A 16,834-nucleotide genomic window follows, 5' to 3' on the forward strand; every position below is an offset into this window, starting at 1 on the left:
TACACTGTTTCTTATGTTACGTTGGTTGCATAGTGAGTACCTATATTGTGATAAAAAAAAAAAACGACTTTCTTGACTAAATGCGACGTTAATGCGAATACGTGTTTTTCAAGTTTTGTGGAAAGAAATTCTTCAGTTTCTATTGGTTTAAAAAAGAGTTTTTTCTTGTAAGTTCTATGAGTTTTTTTTAAAAGGGTAAAATTAACTTTATTTGATTGTCATGTCATAATAAAGTTTGGGATTATAATATAGGTATTCAAGCGTGACAGTTCTCTTATAGAGAGGGAGACGAACAATTGGTGTAAAAATAAATAAAATAAAAATTAAAAAAAAGGAAAAAATAAAATAAATAAAAATAAGAAATGGAGTTATCTGAACTGCGGGTAAAATGACAGTCTTGTGGAATAGGATCATGTGGTGCTGTATTGTTTCGCTCTGTAAGTTCGTATGTGGAAAAAATTGCTCCGTTGGATCGGAAAAATGTTGTAAAAAACTGGTATAAATGGGCTAAAAAGCAAAGAAAGGTTGGAAGGCTGCCTGATTGGGGCATGCGTATGCCTGAAGAAGATATTCTTGGTAAAAATGTGAAAAATATTAATCTAGAACTTGAAGTCATTAGGAGGAGAAAAACAAGCATGTTGTTTAGTGAAAAACACAGACTGGCTTTGTTAGAAAAAAATAAAACTGATAGAGACAGATTTTTTGTGATTATGGAAATGGTAAAAATGATAAAGTTAAATACTGAAGTGATGGCACCAGTGAAAGCTGTTAAAAAGAAAGTTGTTGATGAAAATAATGTAACTGAAAAAACTGATTCACCACCACCTTACCTAGAAGGTGGAAACCAAAATGTAAACTCACAAATGTTGTCTGATAGATTGCAAAAAATGGTAATGAAAGAGAAAGTGAACACCCAGGCTCCAGTGTTCAATGTTACAGGAGGGCAGCTGATGATGGATCAAGATGGTAATGAAATAGATAAAACAAAAATGATGAATTTAAAAGAGATTATGGATAATGTAGCAATAATAACACACAGGCAAGAAATTCTCACAAGAGATCTGTTAGACTCAGCAGAAAAAACACTTAACATATTTGAAATAGCAATAAGACAAGAAAAAGTAGATAAAGATGTGAGTGCAGACATGACAAGTACACTTGGAACTATAGAGCAGCTGTGTGAGGAGGTAGATGACAAATCAGAAAAATTGAAAAAGAAAAATGACAGTGAGGAAAGAAGCAGCAGTAAGAATGAGGAACAAGACAATCATTGTAATTATAGACTTGACCCAGGGACGCCACTGACACCCTCTAAACATAAAGTTAAAACTAGAAAAGGTGAGAAAGGGAGACTAGATGGATTGGGAACAGGAACTCATGGACAGTTTTCTCTAGTGATGAAGAATAGAAGAAAGAGGGATTATACTGATTACGTCTCAGCAACTATGATGGATGTACAATGTCTGAAAGAAAAACTTCCTCCTTTGGAAAGGGGAGCAGGTCCGTGGATTAATGTTTTTTGCAACAATATGACAGAAATTGTATTGGCTATTGGAGATTGGAGACAAATTGTTATGGCATGTGTGGGTTTTGATAATTTGTTAAAAATAGAGGAAAAAGCAGGAACTTGTAGGGAGCCATATCAGGCACTTTTTTCTCCTCATGCAAAACGAATATTTAAGGCCATGAGAAAGGTGTTCCCTACAAAGGTGGATGTGAATGAACTGATGTCATGCATGCACAAAGATTTGGAAGCTGAACAGCGGCAGCAAATGGCGGCAGCCCAACAGTATTTCACACAAGGCAACGACTGCTGCTTTTTATGTGGACAACCAGGTCACTGGAGAAATGAATGTCCTTTCTACCCACAGATCCCAGCACATTACAAATCTCTTAAAATAAAAAGGGGATGTAGATTTTACAGTAGTCATGCAGGACAACAGTTCTGCAAGCCGAGTAGAAGGGGCCGGCATCTACTGCCCCTACCTGATATGAGTCCTCAGCCCTCATCAAACTAGTGATAGCAGAAAGAAAAGCTTAAAACAACAGATAAATAATCATCAAGACGAAGGAATTAAATTTCATGGCTATTACTAATTGAATGTGTTAAGTTGTGTAATTACAGGACAGGAGATGTTTTAAATCAGCTGCACAGAGGCTGGAGCGAGTTGTGTTGTGTGAGGACAGTTAAAACAAAGGACACGGACCCCTGCCGACATTCCACAGGTTGTAAACAATTCCACAAGAACCAGAGTGCAACAGAGGAGATGATGTCAGGCTCATGGAGAAAGTGACTTCTGTGTCCAGTTGTAGGTAAGGAGAAGAATTTTGAGTAGTAAAGGGGGTGTGAATCAGGTTGTAGAAGTGGAGGTGTGAATCAGTTGCTGAAATGGTCAGTTAAGAAAGGTCTCTAATGTAATTAATGATAAAAACAATTGGTCAAAAGGAAAGATGTTTTTTTGGGCAAGACGGTGATGCACAGAGGATTCTAGTTGGCTTTGAAAAAACATTGCATTACAAAGCCCATGAGATGTTTTTATCAGGAATTTGTTAATTACAGAAGTTTAATTTATCAATGAAAGTGAAAATGGTTACTTTTGCATCCTTACTGTACAATGCTTTACAATCTCATTTAGAAGACTTGTTTCTGACAGGGAAGTCTTCGCAACATAAATAAATAGTGGTGACATTCATTTGAAAAATGACTTGAGAGGTTTCATATAAAATAGATGTAGGTTTTAATTCAATGGTAATGGAATGATTTCCAAAGTTCAGCAAAGGTGAGGTCAGACAACATAACACCCCAGTTTCAATTTTGCAGAAAGAAAAGTTGTATGTTTTTCTTGTATTTAACGGATATGTCTCGTTCTCCTTTTACAGTTGAAGGAGACCGGAAGCCTTAAAATGACCTAACAAAGGTCATGGATGATCCAGATTTAAATAAGCATTCAGGTGGAGATACCTGGAATGTGACACAGCAGGGGGTGGCACCAACACCAGTGCAGAACAGTCACACCACCATTTAAAGAAAACCTGGTAAAATAACATCTTAAGACTCTCACAGGTTCCACAAGAAGGACTACAGCAGAGACGGCGTAGTTAAACAGGGGGAGTTGGATCAAGGTGATCTTTGAGATGATCAGACAACAGTAGCCCAAAGGACAGGTAACATAAAAAGATGTTATGTGTCCTCTAGGGGAGGTTGATGTATGGATGGCATGAATGGAATGAGCAATGAATGAACAGTGAAAAGTATTGGTGACAGTGATGTTCCTAATTTGGGGATTCCTGGTTTTATGTCCTAAATGGGGGACGCCCGGGGAAATCAAAGTGAAAAAGAAAAATGAAAAAATAAGCAAACAAAAACTAAGAATGAACCTAAAAACTTAAACTACACTAACAATAAAAATTAGCTCATTTAGATTAAAACTAAAACTGATCTAGATTTAAAATAAACTAAAGAAGAAATAAAATATTAAAAGTAGAAATAAAAAAAATATATAAAAAATGTAAAGAACCAATATGGAAATAATAAAAATACAAAATAAACACGAACAACAAAACAAATGGGGTAAAAGAACATGTATTGTGGTCGACTCATACTGCCAGATAACAGGCAGAGGGCAGCGGACGTGTATATTACTCTCTCCAACCAGGGTCAAAATCAGTGGACGCAGGATTTTCTGACCTGGATGAGTAAACACACTCAGAAGCATCAACCACATTCCCCATCAGAAGAAACAAGCGGATAAGTACATGGGGAAATTACCCAATTATATTACATTAATAAAAAACTTTTTTTTGGTCAGAGCTACTCCTGAATGAAGGTTGTTTGTGTGTAGGTTCAAGAAGATGGACTCGGAGAAGATCGAAGAAGACGGATTTCTGGGATCGGTTTTTCCTCTGCACGCCTGGAATCGGAACATGGACGAAGAGGACTAGATGACGAAGAAGAACAGTCACACCGACTATGGAAGATGAAGAACGAACAGACCGACTGCAGAGGATGATGATAACTATAATGCTGATGGACTGGACTGCTGAGAAACATGAAAGAATGATGAAAGACCACTTATGAATGAGGCCAAACTTTGTGTCACCGTTTAAAAATAATATTAATATTACAGATAGATGATTATATTTTCGGTTATACATATAGCGTGTGCAGTACATGATAATAATATGTGTTGGGAAAATGATAATATTAGATAAAAAACTATAAAATGTTGCTGCGGAACAACCATTGATTTAGAAAATTGATTTGAACTTTTGAAGAAAGAATTGAACTTTTTGTTTATGACGTGACCTGTAAAGGCCACGTCAACAGGGGGAGTTGTTAGATGGGAAATTATTCTACACTATAGTATACGCCATAAGTTAAATTAATGCTAAAAAGATAATAAAAATATAGAGTATAAATTACTAGCCTCATCTAAGAGCTTAAACGTTTGAATACACATTCACAACCAACATTTCACTTCATACTGATATACACTGTCTCAAGGGTAGCTTGAAACAGACGTAGAGATTAATCAGCTACTTAATGAAGCAACTGTCTGACTGCTCAGTTCACACCTGTGGGCGTGAAACAAAAGAGCAAAACGGAACACACTCAAGAAAGGGGGGCTGGAAGACAAAGGAACTTGCCCACACGGCGGGGAGGCAGGGATGTTGCTCTCCAGGTGACCCGAGACAGGAACTAACATCAAAGAACCACTGCCCCAGAAAATACGCCCCCTGGACAGGAAACTTTCCCTTAAATATAGAGGGGACCCATAACCCGGGACCGTCTTTCCCGGAGCTATCAACCTGTAGAGCTGCCGGCAAAGATCGAGTCCTTTCGATCATAAAGTTGTATCTTTGTTTGACTTGTAGCGGCGAATAAACGACCCGTACACTCTGCATTTTGACCTTTTCTCTCCATAAAGCAAAGTATTAAGACCCGGACGTGACGTCGTGTTGGAGCGACAGAAACGGACTAGTTTTAATCGTTTTACTATTGAGTGTCAACACTGACACTTTGATATAGCTTTGAAGATATAGTTATGGTTGAGTGTTGAATTATCAAGTATATTTACATATTAATTTCCTGCTTGTCCTCCATCGGACTTCTTACCTTTACCTATGCAGGGCCTGGAGGTGAATACAGGTGGAATGAAGAAGGGCTGGCTGCGTGCACGTCTTTGCCTCATGTCACGTCACTCGGCAGACCAATTGCAAAGTGACGTGACAAACTAAATTTGTTTGTTGATTTCTTGTTAATTAATTATTAATTATTATCTCGAGTGCACTTTAAAATCTGCAGATTGGTACTTTTTGTAAATATCTGAGATTATTTTGTTATTTGGTATTGTGTGACACTTTAATATATTGTTCAAATTCAATAAAGTTATATTTAACGTGATACATCACATGGGTCAAAACATCGTCACTTCTTGTTTATGAATACTATAATACGATCAAAACTGTTGTGATCGATTGTTTCTGTCTGGTTGCTGACGGAGTTAGGCCATTATATGACAGCTGTGTGAATAAAATACAGCCAGCCAAAGATGTTCTTAGGAAACAACATTACAGCAGTTTTATCAAACTGAAGCTGCAGCGAGCGAGGCGCAGCAGAAGCTGGTTTTCCTCTGGTGATCACAGGAACAGCCAAAATCTCTTGCACTGACACAAGTGAATGCCTTTTGCAACCCACCCCTAACTTATGCTCATACATGTGAATTGCTACCAACTATGGGTCTTCTCTCCATTCTATGTTCAAATTGGAGATTGTTTGTGCAATGATGTTTTTTTCACTCCTAAATGACTGAATGAAGGTATGTTTGTCAGGAAATGCGGAAGCGGTGGACCCAAAAGCGAAACAGGCAATGTTTCCGTGGAAAGTCAACTTTTTAATAAAATTTAATAATTTAATAAACAAAAATAGATCCACTGGGAAAAGTTCATAAACACTCTTGAATCCAAAACGTAGTCAATGATCCCACATTCTAAACGGTAAAATGAAGGAAACAGACGGCACTGACATCGTCAAGGAAATTTGTCCTGGTAGTAATAGGAAGTCTTTTAAAGCGATCGCGAAAACCATCAAGCAGTTACCAGGTCTTTTGACGAGATCCACTGACGATGCTTTCAGGAAACCCAGGTTCTTTTCAGCACCACACCATAATTGATTGATTGAACCTCAATTTGGTGGATGTCAGCTGGGTGAGGAGAGCAGCTACTTTACTGTATCCCCGAATGAACCTATAAAAATTGGCAAAACCAAGGAACTGCTGTAGCTGCTTACGGTTAGCCACTTGGCAACTGCCTCTATCTTGGCCGGATCTGGCCGGAGCTGACCTTGCCCTAGAATAAAACCTAAAAAGTTTACTGAACTGACCCCAAACTCACTTCTCAGCTTTAACAAAGAGTCAGTTCTCCAATTAGCACTGAAGGAAAAGTCACACGTGCTGGGAATGTTCTTCATGGGACCTGGAGAATATGAGGATGTCATCAAGGTACACATATACAAACACGTTAATAACATCACGGAGCACGTCATTTATCAGGGCTTGGAAAGTAACAGGGGCATCAGTCAGACCAAAAGGCATCACCAAGTACTCAAAGTGACCAAGAGGTGTTTTAAAAGCAGTCTTCCACTAGTCGCCTTTCCTGATACGCACAAGATGGTAAGCATTGGGAAGATCTAATTTAGTGAAAACCACTGAAGCGGTTTTTAATAGTAATGTATTTTAAGCCGCGGTAATCAATACATGGTCGGAGAGACTTATACTTCTTTTGGAAAAAAAAGACGCCAGAACCAAGAGGATGGTCTAATAAGCCCAGCAGCTAGCCATCCACGAATATATGCTTCCATGGCCTCCTTCTTGTGACGAGCTAAATTAAATGGCCGGCTGCCAGGATAGGGGGTCTGGCTGCCCATAACGAGGTCGATAGCACAGTCATAAGGCCAATGAGGCGGTAGAGAGAGTGCCCGATCTTTGCTAAAGACCTCGCCAAGGTCTTGATACTCCGGCGGAACAGAGGGGAGATCAGGCAAAGATATGGGGGGAGAAGAAACAGATCTAGCAGGAGCCTCAGCAGAACGGAGACAGTGAAAGTGACAAAACGGGCTCCAAGCAGAGATGGAGGACTTAGACCAGTTGAACTGTCGGTTTTGGAGACGAAGCCAGGGAAGGCCCAGTACAATAGACGAAGATGGAGAAGGAATTATAAACAATCTGAGGGTCACTGAGTGGTTGCCACAAACCGTGAGGAACACAGAGGAAGTCTGATGGGTCATGTTAGGTAAAGAACTACCATCAAAAGCGCTTATAGGTCTGGAGGCTTCAGGCTCAACAAGGGGGATATTAAGGGTCCGAGCTAAAGCTAGGTCAATAAAATTTTCATCAGCCCCAGAATCAATTAAGACTTTAACCTAAGACCCTGAACATAGGCAGTTTTGAGTGCCGGCTCATTCCAACCACTGTCCGAAGCCAGCACCCAGAAATGAACAGAGTATGTGTTGACTGAGTTAGCGCCCTGGTAGAGATTAAACAAAATTCTGGATGATGCAGTAGCTGAACGGAAAAGCAAGTCGAATACTCTACGCATCTCTTCAGTGAATGCCCGATAAGAAGCTAGTGCTGGTGAGTGAGACTCCCATAACTCAGTTGCCCATTCGACCTGCTCTACCCTTCAGGAGATTAATCAAATACGCTAATTGGGCTCTGTCTTTTGAGTAATATCTAGGTTGTTTGTCAAAAACAAGCCGACACTGGAATAAAAAAACGGCGACAGTGGCCAACCTCGCCCGAATAATGTTCAGGTGCTGGGACGGATGGTTCCGGGTGGTTGACAGAGGCTCAGGCAGAAAAAGCAGACGAGGAAGTAGGTGCATTAGGAGTGAGAGGAGGAGTGACGTCAGCCGCGGGAGTCAAGAGGCTCTGTGTCCGATTCATGGCAGCAGTGAAGGATTAAAGAGAGGCACAAAGTTCTTGGGTTACCTTCTCAAGAGTTGAAACACATCTGGCTTGAGTCTGCAGAGCATCGCGGAGATCCTGTAGTTCCGCTGGGTCCATTCAGGTCAGTGGATAATGTCAGGAAATGCGGAAGTGGTGGACCCAAAAACCGGAAAAGGCAGTGTTTTCGTGGAAAGTCAAGTTTATAAACAAAAATAGATCCACTGGGAAAATTTCATGAACAGTCTTAAATCCAAAACGTAGTCGATGATCCAATGATCCAAGAGAAAAAACGAAGGAAACAAAGGGGAACCGAGAACGGTGCATGCTGCACACAGTCACTGGCACTGGAGACGAGCGAGAGGAAAAACAAAATCAGAAAACTAGCATTGTCAACAGAAAGTGCTGACAACGTCGAGAAAATTTGTCCAGGTAGTAATACGATAAAGAAGACCATCAAGCATTTACCAGGTCATTTGACGTGATCCACGATGCCTCAGGGAACCAAGTTCTTTTCAGCACCGTTCCATGATTGCCAGATTGTCTGCACCTGCTGCAACCCCTCCTCTGTCAATAAAAAACAGAAACAAGTCCCGGAAAAATAACACTCTAAATAATAAAGTGAGGACAGAACTATGACAGTGTTTGCCCTTAGAATGCATTATGGTGGATTGCTGGCTTTTCCAGGGTGTCCATAAAGCTCAGACTAACCTGAAGTTAACATAAGGATATTGTTGGATGAAAGGAAACAAGAAAATCATGTTTATTATTATATAATTTAATGTAAGTATAAATAAACAACAGACAGACGTACAAATTAAAAGATATAAGTTAACATTTGGTCTGTAGAAACATGAATAAATATGATGGATGATTTAAAAAATAAAATAAATTCAGAACAGTCCCATAATTATGGTTGTATTGGCATTTAAGGATTGTGAAACTCCAAAAGAATTGTGACCGCTACATTCCGTACATGAATTAGAAGACTTCAGTTTTACATTTAAGTCAAGAGATTTATGCTTAGCTTTATAAATGTATGAATCACATTATGGCTTGAATTACATTTCACATTTAAAATACAAAATAAATTAAAACATGAAATATTGTGTTGTACATTTTTGTAGTCTGATTTGCATTGTTTGTTGTTCAGAGTTGTTGTCTTGACAGTATGAATGACAGTGTCACAAGACAGAATGCAATGAGGAGGCTGGGCCTGTGGCTAGAGCTGTTCGAAGCTGTCAATGAAAGAGGAAAAGATTTACTGATAAAGCTTGATTAGAAAAATGGCATGTGTGATTAATCATAACAAGTGACTCAGGTTTACCTGTAGCATCAACTGGGTTTGCATGGGTGGATACAGTTGTTGGATTCCTAAATGGACTTGCTGGAGGAAAAAAAGGAAAAAACTTGGGTAAGAGTGAACAGAGTAATTTCTATAGAAGATGAGCCTCACTTTTATTTACATACCTATCACCTTGAATGAGGTGCCAATCACAGGAATGCCTGAAGACAGCGAATTTGTCAAAAAGTTTTGTTTAACATTCCAATTTAGTGGAAGTGCTGAAGCATTCTTCTTAAAATAAACTCCAAATAAACCTTCAACAGCAGTATTTTTATTAGAAAGAGATCTGTGTAAAACAAAAACAAAAATTAGTATCCCAAAACAACAAAATGTTGAATGAAAAGAAAAAAAAGATTGAAATCCGCACCGGAATCCTCTAATGGAGCAGTGGTCAAATATTTCCATGAATTTCTTTCTGTTGATTAACTCACACTAAAAAAAAGGCAAAAGTTGAAATAGATTTAATTCACATATGTGACGATCAATTTGTTGCAAAAAATTCTACTTACCCAGTTGATGAGACTGTTGGCCAATCTTTTAAACCTCAAACCGCCTGGGTTTTTTAAATCATCTGAGTAAGTTTCATCTCTTAACTGGAAACTTACTAAATACATGGTCTCAGTGGGTTGAGTGGTTGTTGGTTCTTCAGCTAGATTGTCTGGAAAAAAGAATTGATCCGACTGGTTAACATTTTTTTTAAATCCCATCAGTCATCATTTTAAAACGAGCGATTATTTGAAGTAATAAGTTCTGTGTTTACTGACCTGCCTCTATTAGAACATCTGGACCTTGGGTTGTTTCAGCGATTTTTGTGGCTTTTCTTAAGGCATTTGAAACTTCTCTTCTTGTCAGAGGTTCTTTTGTTAAACTGATCAGTTTAACATTTAAGACGGCATCAACTGTGGTGTCCGATGATGTGGAAGGTTTTCTAATCAAAAAAAGAAAGTGGTCACTCATAACCACACAATGATCCTTAGACAAGATCAGTTACTGTTCGTACCTGAATTTTATGACCTTGCATTTCACTGATTTAATGGCAAGGTTCTGTTTGGCGGCAACCTCACACTGAATAACAAGACAATCATGAATTCAGTGGCAAGAAGAGATTTGACAGCTATATATTTAAAACTGTTCCACGTGAGACATACTTTAATACTAAGACAAGTTGAAAACATATGTGCAGTTCAAGTGTTCTTACCAAGTTAACCATTTTTTCTTCAATGCTTTTGTATCGTCTACTGCTGGGATCATTTAGTTCTTCTGTAAATGGCTCATTGTATATGGTGGAAGTTACATCATAATAAAGAATAGTATCTGATGAGGACATATGTTCAGTTTCTTCCTCTTCAACTGGATCAGTTGCTGATGAGAGGAACCAAAACGTAAGTCAATTTCTCGCCAAATAAAACGATATGATCAGTATAGAAAGTAAGAAAGAAGAAATTGGATAGACAAGAAACTACGTTTAACATGGATGCACGAGTGTTCACTGACCTTCCACTTGAATTGAGTGAGTAATCATGTTAATTTGGGAATATTTTGCATTCCTTAAGGAGTCCTTCACTTCCTCACTGGTGGGAACTGTTTTGGGGTTCGTCTTGAAAAATGTAATGTCAATCTGTACATCAACTGTAGTGTCTGTTGAAGTGGAGGAAGATTTTCTAAAACAAATAAACATAAGTTAGGAATATTATTAAAGCATTAAAATATAAATGTAATTTTATTTTGATGTTAATACCTGAACGTTTTAACTTTGCACTCCACTGGTTGAATGGCAAGGTTTGGAATGGTGGCACTCTTACACTGTCAATAATGTATTAAAGTTAGAGTCGCAAATGTTACGTTCTATTCATTTAACAACATTAGTCTGTTGTTTGGATCAATTCAATCAGTCCTCACCCAGGTTGCAACTTTTTCCTCAAGATCTTTGTATTTACTGCTGTTGGGATCATTCAGTTCTTCGGTGAAGGGCTGATTATCAATGGTGGAAGTTACAGTGTAAACAGGGAATGGACCTGAAGGGGTTCCTGGTTCTGTTGCTGGCTCATCACCTGGGACTAATGGTGAAAACCGGTGAGGACAAAAGATTTTTCAAATATTTTAAACATCCCTTCCCTTCACAAACTGCTCCTGTAACTTAAAGAAGGAAATACATGTGAATTCACAATTTACTGACCTGTTACTTGGATTGAGTTGGGAATAACATTAATTTTGGAATATCCAGGATTTGCAGCTGCATTCTTAAATGTTTTAGAAACATGTTTTCTAGAAGGAGGTTTGGATGAAGGAGTCGACAAGGTCCATTCAACCTCAAACTCTGCTTCAACTGTGGTTTCCGAGGACGTACAAGAAGTTTCTCTGTATTCAAAAATGTGTGTTAGTCTCATGTAATGACATTTTATTTCCTGTCTTGTCATGATTGAGTGAAAAATAATGAGTGACTAAGGAGTAAAAATATACCTGAACTTTATCAGTGTGCAGTGACTGATTGTATTTCCACATTTGTCATTAGATGCACATTCACACTGGAAATAAAGGGGGAATATGTAACATATTCATAATTAGTTAATCCAAATAAAAGAAGGGAAAAGAAATGAGGAAAAAAAGAGTCCTCACCCAGCTGATAAGTTTTTCCTCTAGATCTTTGTATTTGTCGCTGCTGGGGTCGTTCAGTTCTTCTGTAAACGTCTCTTCATAAATGGTGGAAGTTACAGTGTAAACAACTGAAGGACCTGAAGGGGTTTCTGGTTCAGTTGCTGAGTCTTCAACATGATCTGCTATAAATGAAAAACAGTTAGATTAAGAATTGGAAACAAACAATCCACAATCTACCAATAGTTCATTTAAAAATATGAAAATTGTTACTGACCTGTCACTTGGACTGAGTTGGGAACTATGATCATATTAAAACGTCCAGAATGTTCTGCTGCTCTCTTTAAGGCTCGAGCTATGTGTTTTCCTGATGGAGGTTCTGAAGAGGCAGTCAACCAGGGTAATTCAACCTCCAACTCTGCTTCCACTGTGTTGTCCGTTGAAGCACACTGAGATATCCTGGATAATAATTAACACAGAAACATTATGTTTAATGAGGAATTTTATTTGTATTGTCTGATCAAATGAGTCTATAACAGAAACACAACAATAGTCATTGTGAAGAAAAAACCCTGACATTTCAGCAAGAGATGAATTTAAACCTCCTACCTGAATTTTACCACTTTACAGTGACTATTTTTGTTCATACACTTTTCTTTGGTGCCACTTTCACACTGTCAAAATAAAAGTCAGTGGAAATGTCAGTTTACATAAATGATGTAATGTTGCAATCATACTTAAAAGTGTTAACATAAGAGATTGATGTGTTATAAAATGTATCATCAAATATAAGAGTCAACTTGTCCTCACCCATTCAACTAGTTTATCTTCCAGGGTCTGGAACTCTCTGCTGTTGGGGTCATTCAACTCTTTTGTAAATGCTTCTTCAATGGAGCAAACTGCAGTATAAGTAGGTGGAGGAGTTGAAGAGTTTCCTGGGTCTTCATCTGGACCTCCTGTGGAAGCAGAAATACAAAAAGTATTTATTTTACAAAAAATCAATTAGTTTCTTCATTCATCAGAGAACAACACTTATTTAAAACTTTAAAAAATATTTTATTCACAAACTGCTTCAGTAACTGAATGAACCTAAAAAATCGGACATTCCAAAAAAATAGAATTGCATGTTTCAATTTACTGACCTGTTACTTTGATTGAATTGGAAATAACATTCATTTTGGAATATCCAGGATTTGCAGCTGCATTCTTAAAGGTTTTAGCAACGTGTTTTCTAGAAGGAGGTTTGGATGAGGGAGTCAACAAGGTCCATTCAACCTCAAACTCTGCTTCAACTGTGGTTTCCGAGGATGTACAAGACGTTTCTCTGTATAAAAAAATTGAGTTAGTCTCATGTGAATACATTTTCTTTCCTGACTTGTCATCATGGAGTTGAATATGATGTATGAAACACATGTAACTGACATTTTGATTTTCCTTCACTTTAAATGTACCTGAATTTGATGAGTTTGCAGTGGCTGATTGTGTTTCCACACTTTTCACTGGAGGCACACTCACACTGGAACAAAGAAGACTTTGGTTTATATGTACATCTCAGCTGTGAATACTATCAACATGTTTCAAATGTTCCATTTTCTCAAACGCAAATAGAGATTTTTTTCAATGTCCTCACCCAGCTGACAAGTTTTTCCTCTAGATCTTTGTATTTGTTGCTGCGGGGGTCGTTCAGTTCATCTGTAAAGGTCTCTTCATGAATGGTGGAAGTTACAGTGTAAACAAGTGAAGGACCTGAAGGGGTTTCTGGTTCAGTTGCTGAGTCTTCAACATGATCTGCTATAAATGAAAAGCAGTTAGATTCAGAATTGAAAACAAAAAATCCACAATCTACAAATAGTTCATTTAAAAATACGACAATTGTTACTGACCTGTCACTTGGACTGAGTTGGGAACTATGATCATATTGAAACGTAAAGAATGTTCTGCTGCTCTCTTTAAGGCTCGAGCTATGTGTTTTCCTGATGGAGGTTCTGAAGAGGCAGTCAACCAGGGCAATTCAACCTCCAACTCTGCTTCCACTGTGTTGTCCGTTGAAGCACACTGAGATTTCCTTGATAATAATTAACAAGGAAACATTATGTTTAATTAGGAAGTTTATTTGTATTGTCCAATCAAATCAGTCCATAAAAGAAACATAACTAAAGTCAATGACAAGACATTAATTAAAAACCTCCTACCTGAACTTTCTCACTTTACAGTGGCCATTTTTGGTCCCACATTTTTCTTTCGTGGCACTTTCACACTGTCAAAATTAAAAATAAAAGTTTAGTTTATATTGATTATGTAACGTTAGAATGATATTTAAAAGTGTTAAAGTAAGAGATTGATGTGTTTTAAAATGTATCATCAAATATAAAAGTAAACTTGTCCTCACCCATTCAACTAGTTTATCTTCCAGGGTCTGGAACTCTCTGCTGTTGGGGTCATTCAACTCTTTTGTAAATGCTTCTTCAATGGAGCAAACTGCAGTATAAGTAGGTGGAGGAGTTGAAGAGTTTTCTGGGTCTTCATCTGGACCTCCTGTGGAAGCGGAAATACACAAAGTATTTATTTTACAAAAAAATCAATTAGTTTCTTCATTCATCAGAGAACAACAGTTATTTAAAACTTTTAAAAATATTTTATTCACAAACTGCTTCAGTAACTGAATGAAACTAAAAATCGTACATTCCAAAAAAATAGTATTGCATGTTTCAATTTACTGACCTGTTACATGGATTGAGTTGGGAATAACATTAATTTTGGAATATCCAGGATTTGCAGCTGCATTCTTAAAGGTTTTAGAAACATGTTTTCTAGAAAGAGGTTTGGATGAGGGAGTCAACAAGGTCCATTCAACCTCAAACTCTGCTTCAACTGCGGTTTCCGAGGACGTACAAGAAATTTCTCTGTATTCAAAAATTTGTGTTAGTCTCATGTGAATACATTTTCTTTCCTGACTTGTGATCATGGAGTGGAATATGATGTATGACACACATATAACTGACATTTTGATTTTCCTTCACATTATTTATACCTGAATTTGATCAGTTTGCAGTGGCTGATTGTGTTTCCACACTTTTCACTGGAGGCACACTCACACTGGAACAAAGAAGAATTTGGTTTATATGTACATCTCAGCTGTGAATACTATCAACATGTTTCAAATGTTCCATTTTCTCAAATGCAAAAAGAGATTTTCTTTTAATGGCCTCACCCAGCTGACAAGTTTTTCCTCTAGATCTTTGTATTTGTTGCTGCTGGGGTCGTTCAGTTCTTCTGTAAAGGTCTCTTCATGAATGGTGGAAGTTACAGTGTAAACAAGTGAAGGACCTGAAGGGGTTTCTGGTTCAGTTGCTGAGTCTTCAACATGATCTGCTGTAAATGAAAAGCAGTTAGATCCAGTATTAAAAACAAACAATCCACAATCTACCAATAGTTCATTTAAAAATATGACAATTGTTACTGACCTGTCACTAAGACTGAGTTGGGAACTATGATCATATTAAAACGTCCAGAATGTTCTGCTGCTCTCTTTAAGGCTCGAGCTATGTGTTTTCCTGATGGAGGTTCTGAAGAGGCAGTCAACCAGGGTAATTCAACCTCCAACTCTGCTTCCACTGTGTTGTCCGTTGAAGCACACTGAGATTTCCTGGATAATATTTAACACAGAAACATTATGTTTAATGAGGAAGTTTATTTGTATTGTCTGATGAAATGAGTCCATAAAAGAAACACAACTAAAGTCACTGACAAGACATTAATTAAAAACCTCCTACCTGAACTTTCTCACTTTACAGTGGCCATTTTTGGTCCCACATTTTTCTTTGGTGGCACTTTCACACTGTCAAAATTAAAAATTAAATTTTAGTTTATATTGATTATGTAAGGTTAGAATGATATTTAAAAGTGTTAAAGTATGAGATTGGTGTGTTTTAAATGTATCATCAAATATAAAAGTAAACTTGTCCTCACCCATTCAACTAGTTTAACTTCCAGGGTCTGGAACTCTCTGCTGTTGGGGTCATTCAACTCTTTTGTAAATGCTTCTTCAATGGAGCAAACTGCAGTATAAGTAGGTGGAGGAGTTGAAGAGTTTCCTGGGTCTTCATCTGGACCTCCTGTGGAAGCAGAAATACACAAAGTATTTATTTTACAAAAAATCAATTAGTTTCTTCATTCATCAGAGAACGACAGTTATTTAAAACTTTAAAAAATATTTTATTCACAAACTGCTTTAGTAACTGAATTAACCTAAAAAATCAGACATTCCAAAAAAATAGAATTGCATGTTTCAATTTACTGACCTGTTACTTTGATTGAGTTGGGAATAACATTAATTTTGGAATATCCAGGATTTGCAGCTGCATTCTTAAAGGTTTTAGCAACATGTTTTCTAGAAGGAGGTTTGGATGAGGGAGTCAACAAGGTCCATTCAACCTCAAACTCTGCTTCAACTGTGGTTTCCGAGGACGTACAAGAAGTTTCTCTGTATTCAAAAATGTGTGTTAGTCTCATGTGAATACATTTTCTTTCCTGACTTGTGATTATGGAGTGGAATATGCTGTATGACAAACATATAGCTGACATTTGGATTTTCCTTCACATTAAATGTACCTGAATTTGATCAGTTTGCAGTGGCTGACTGTGTTTCCACATTTTTCACTGGAGGCACACTCACACTGGAACAAAAAGACTTTGGTTTATATGTACATCTTAGCTGTGAATACTATCAACATGTTTCAAATGTTACATTTTCTCAAATGCAAAAAGAGATTTTTTTCAATGTCCTCACCCAGCTGACAAGTTTTTCCTCTAGATCTTTGTATTTGTCGCTGCTGGGGTCGTTCAGTTCTTCTGTAAAGGTCTCTTCATGAATGGTGGAAGTTACAGTGTAAACAAGTGAAGGACCTGAAGGGGTTTCTGGTTCAGTTGCTGAGTCTTCAACATGATCTGCTAT

At 37.7% G+C, this 16,834-nt stretch overlaps 1 protein-coding gene across 1 annotated transcript in view; it reads right to left on the minus strand.

Annotated features, from left to right (window-relative positions):
• The window catches only part of LOC148082323 (uncharacterized), a 99,609-nt gene that overhangs the window by 29,079 nt on the left and 53,696 nt on the right, over positions 1 to 16,834 (minus strand). Inside the window, exons 14-31 of the mRNA XM_087790203.1 lie at positions 16,670 to 16,830; positions 16,492 to 16,556; positions 16,182 to 16,363; positions 15,850 to 15,995; positions 15,654 to 15,718; positions 15,345 to 15,526; positions 15,092 to 15,252; positions 14,912 to 14,976; positions 14,602 to 14,783; positions 14,270 to 14,415; positions 14,073 to 14,137; positions 13,764 to 13,945; positions 13,511 to 13,671; positions 13,332 to 13,396; positions 13,023 to 13,204; positions 12,691 to 12,836; positions 12,490 to 12,554; positions 12,158 to 12,339 (exon numbers count right to left, since the gene is read on the minus strand). Coding sequence (XP_087646329.1) covers positions 12,158 to 12,339; positions 12,490 to 12,554; positions 12,691 to 12,836; positions 13,023 to 13,204; positions 13,332 to 13,396; positions 13,511 to 13,671; positions 13,764 to 13,945; positions 14,073 to 14,137; positions 14,270 to 14,415; positions 14,602 to 14,783; positions 14,912 to 14,976; positions 15,092 to 15,252; positions 15,345 to 15,526; positions 15,654 to 15,718; positions 15,850 to 15,995; positions 16,182 to 16,363; positions 16,492 to 16,556; positions 16,670 to 16,830 — 2,403 coding nt within the window. The remainder of the gene's footprint in view (positions 1 to 12,157; positions 12,340 to 12,489; positions 12,555 to 12,690; positions 12,837 to 13,022; positions 13,205 to 13,331; positions 13,397 to 13,510; positions 13,672 to 13,763; positions 13,946 to 14,072; positions 14,138 to 14,269; positions 14,416 to 14,601; positions 14,784 to 14,911; positions 14,977 to 15,091; positions 15,253 to 15,344; positions 15,527 to 15,653; positions 15,719 to 15,849; positions 15,996 to 16,181; positions 16,364 to 16,491; positions 16,557 to 16,669; positions 16,831 to 16,834) is intronic.

The sequence above is a fragment of the Callionymus lyra genome, chromosome 4 (genome assembly GCF_982586985.1).
Source record: "Callionymus lyra chromosome 4, fCalLyr1.hap1.1, whole genome shotgun sequence".
Classification (NCBI taxonomy): Eukaryota; Metazoa; Chordata; class Actinopteri; order Syngnathiformes; family Callionymidae; genus Callionymus; species Callionymus lyra.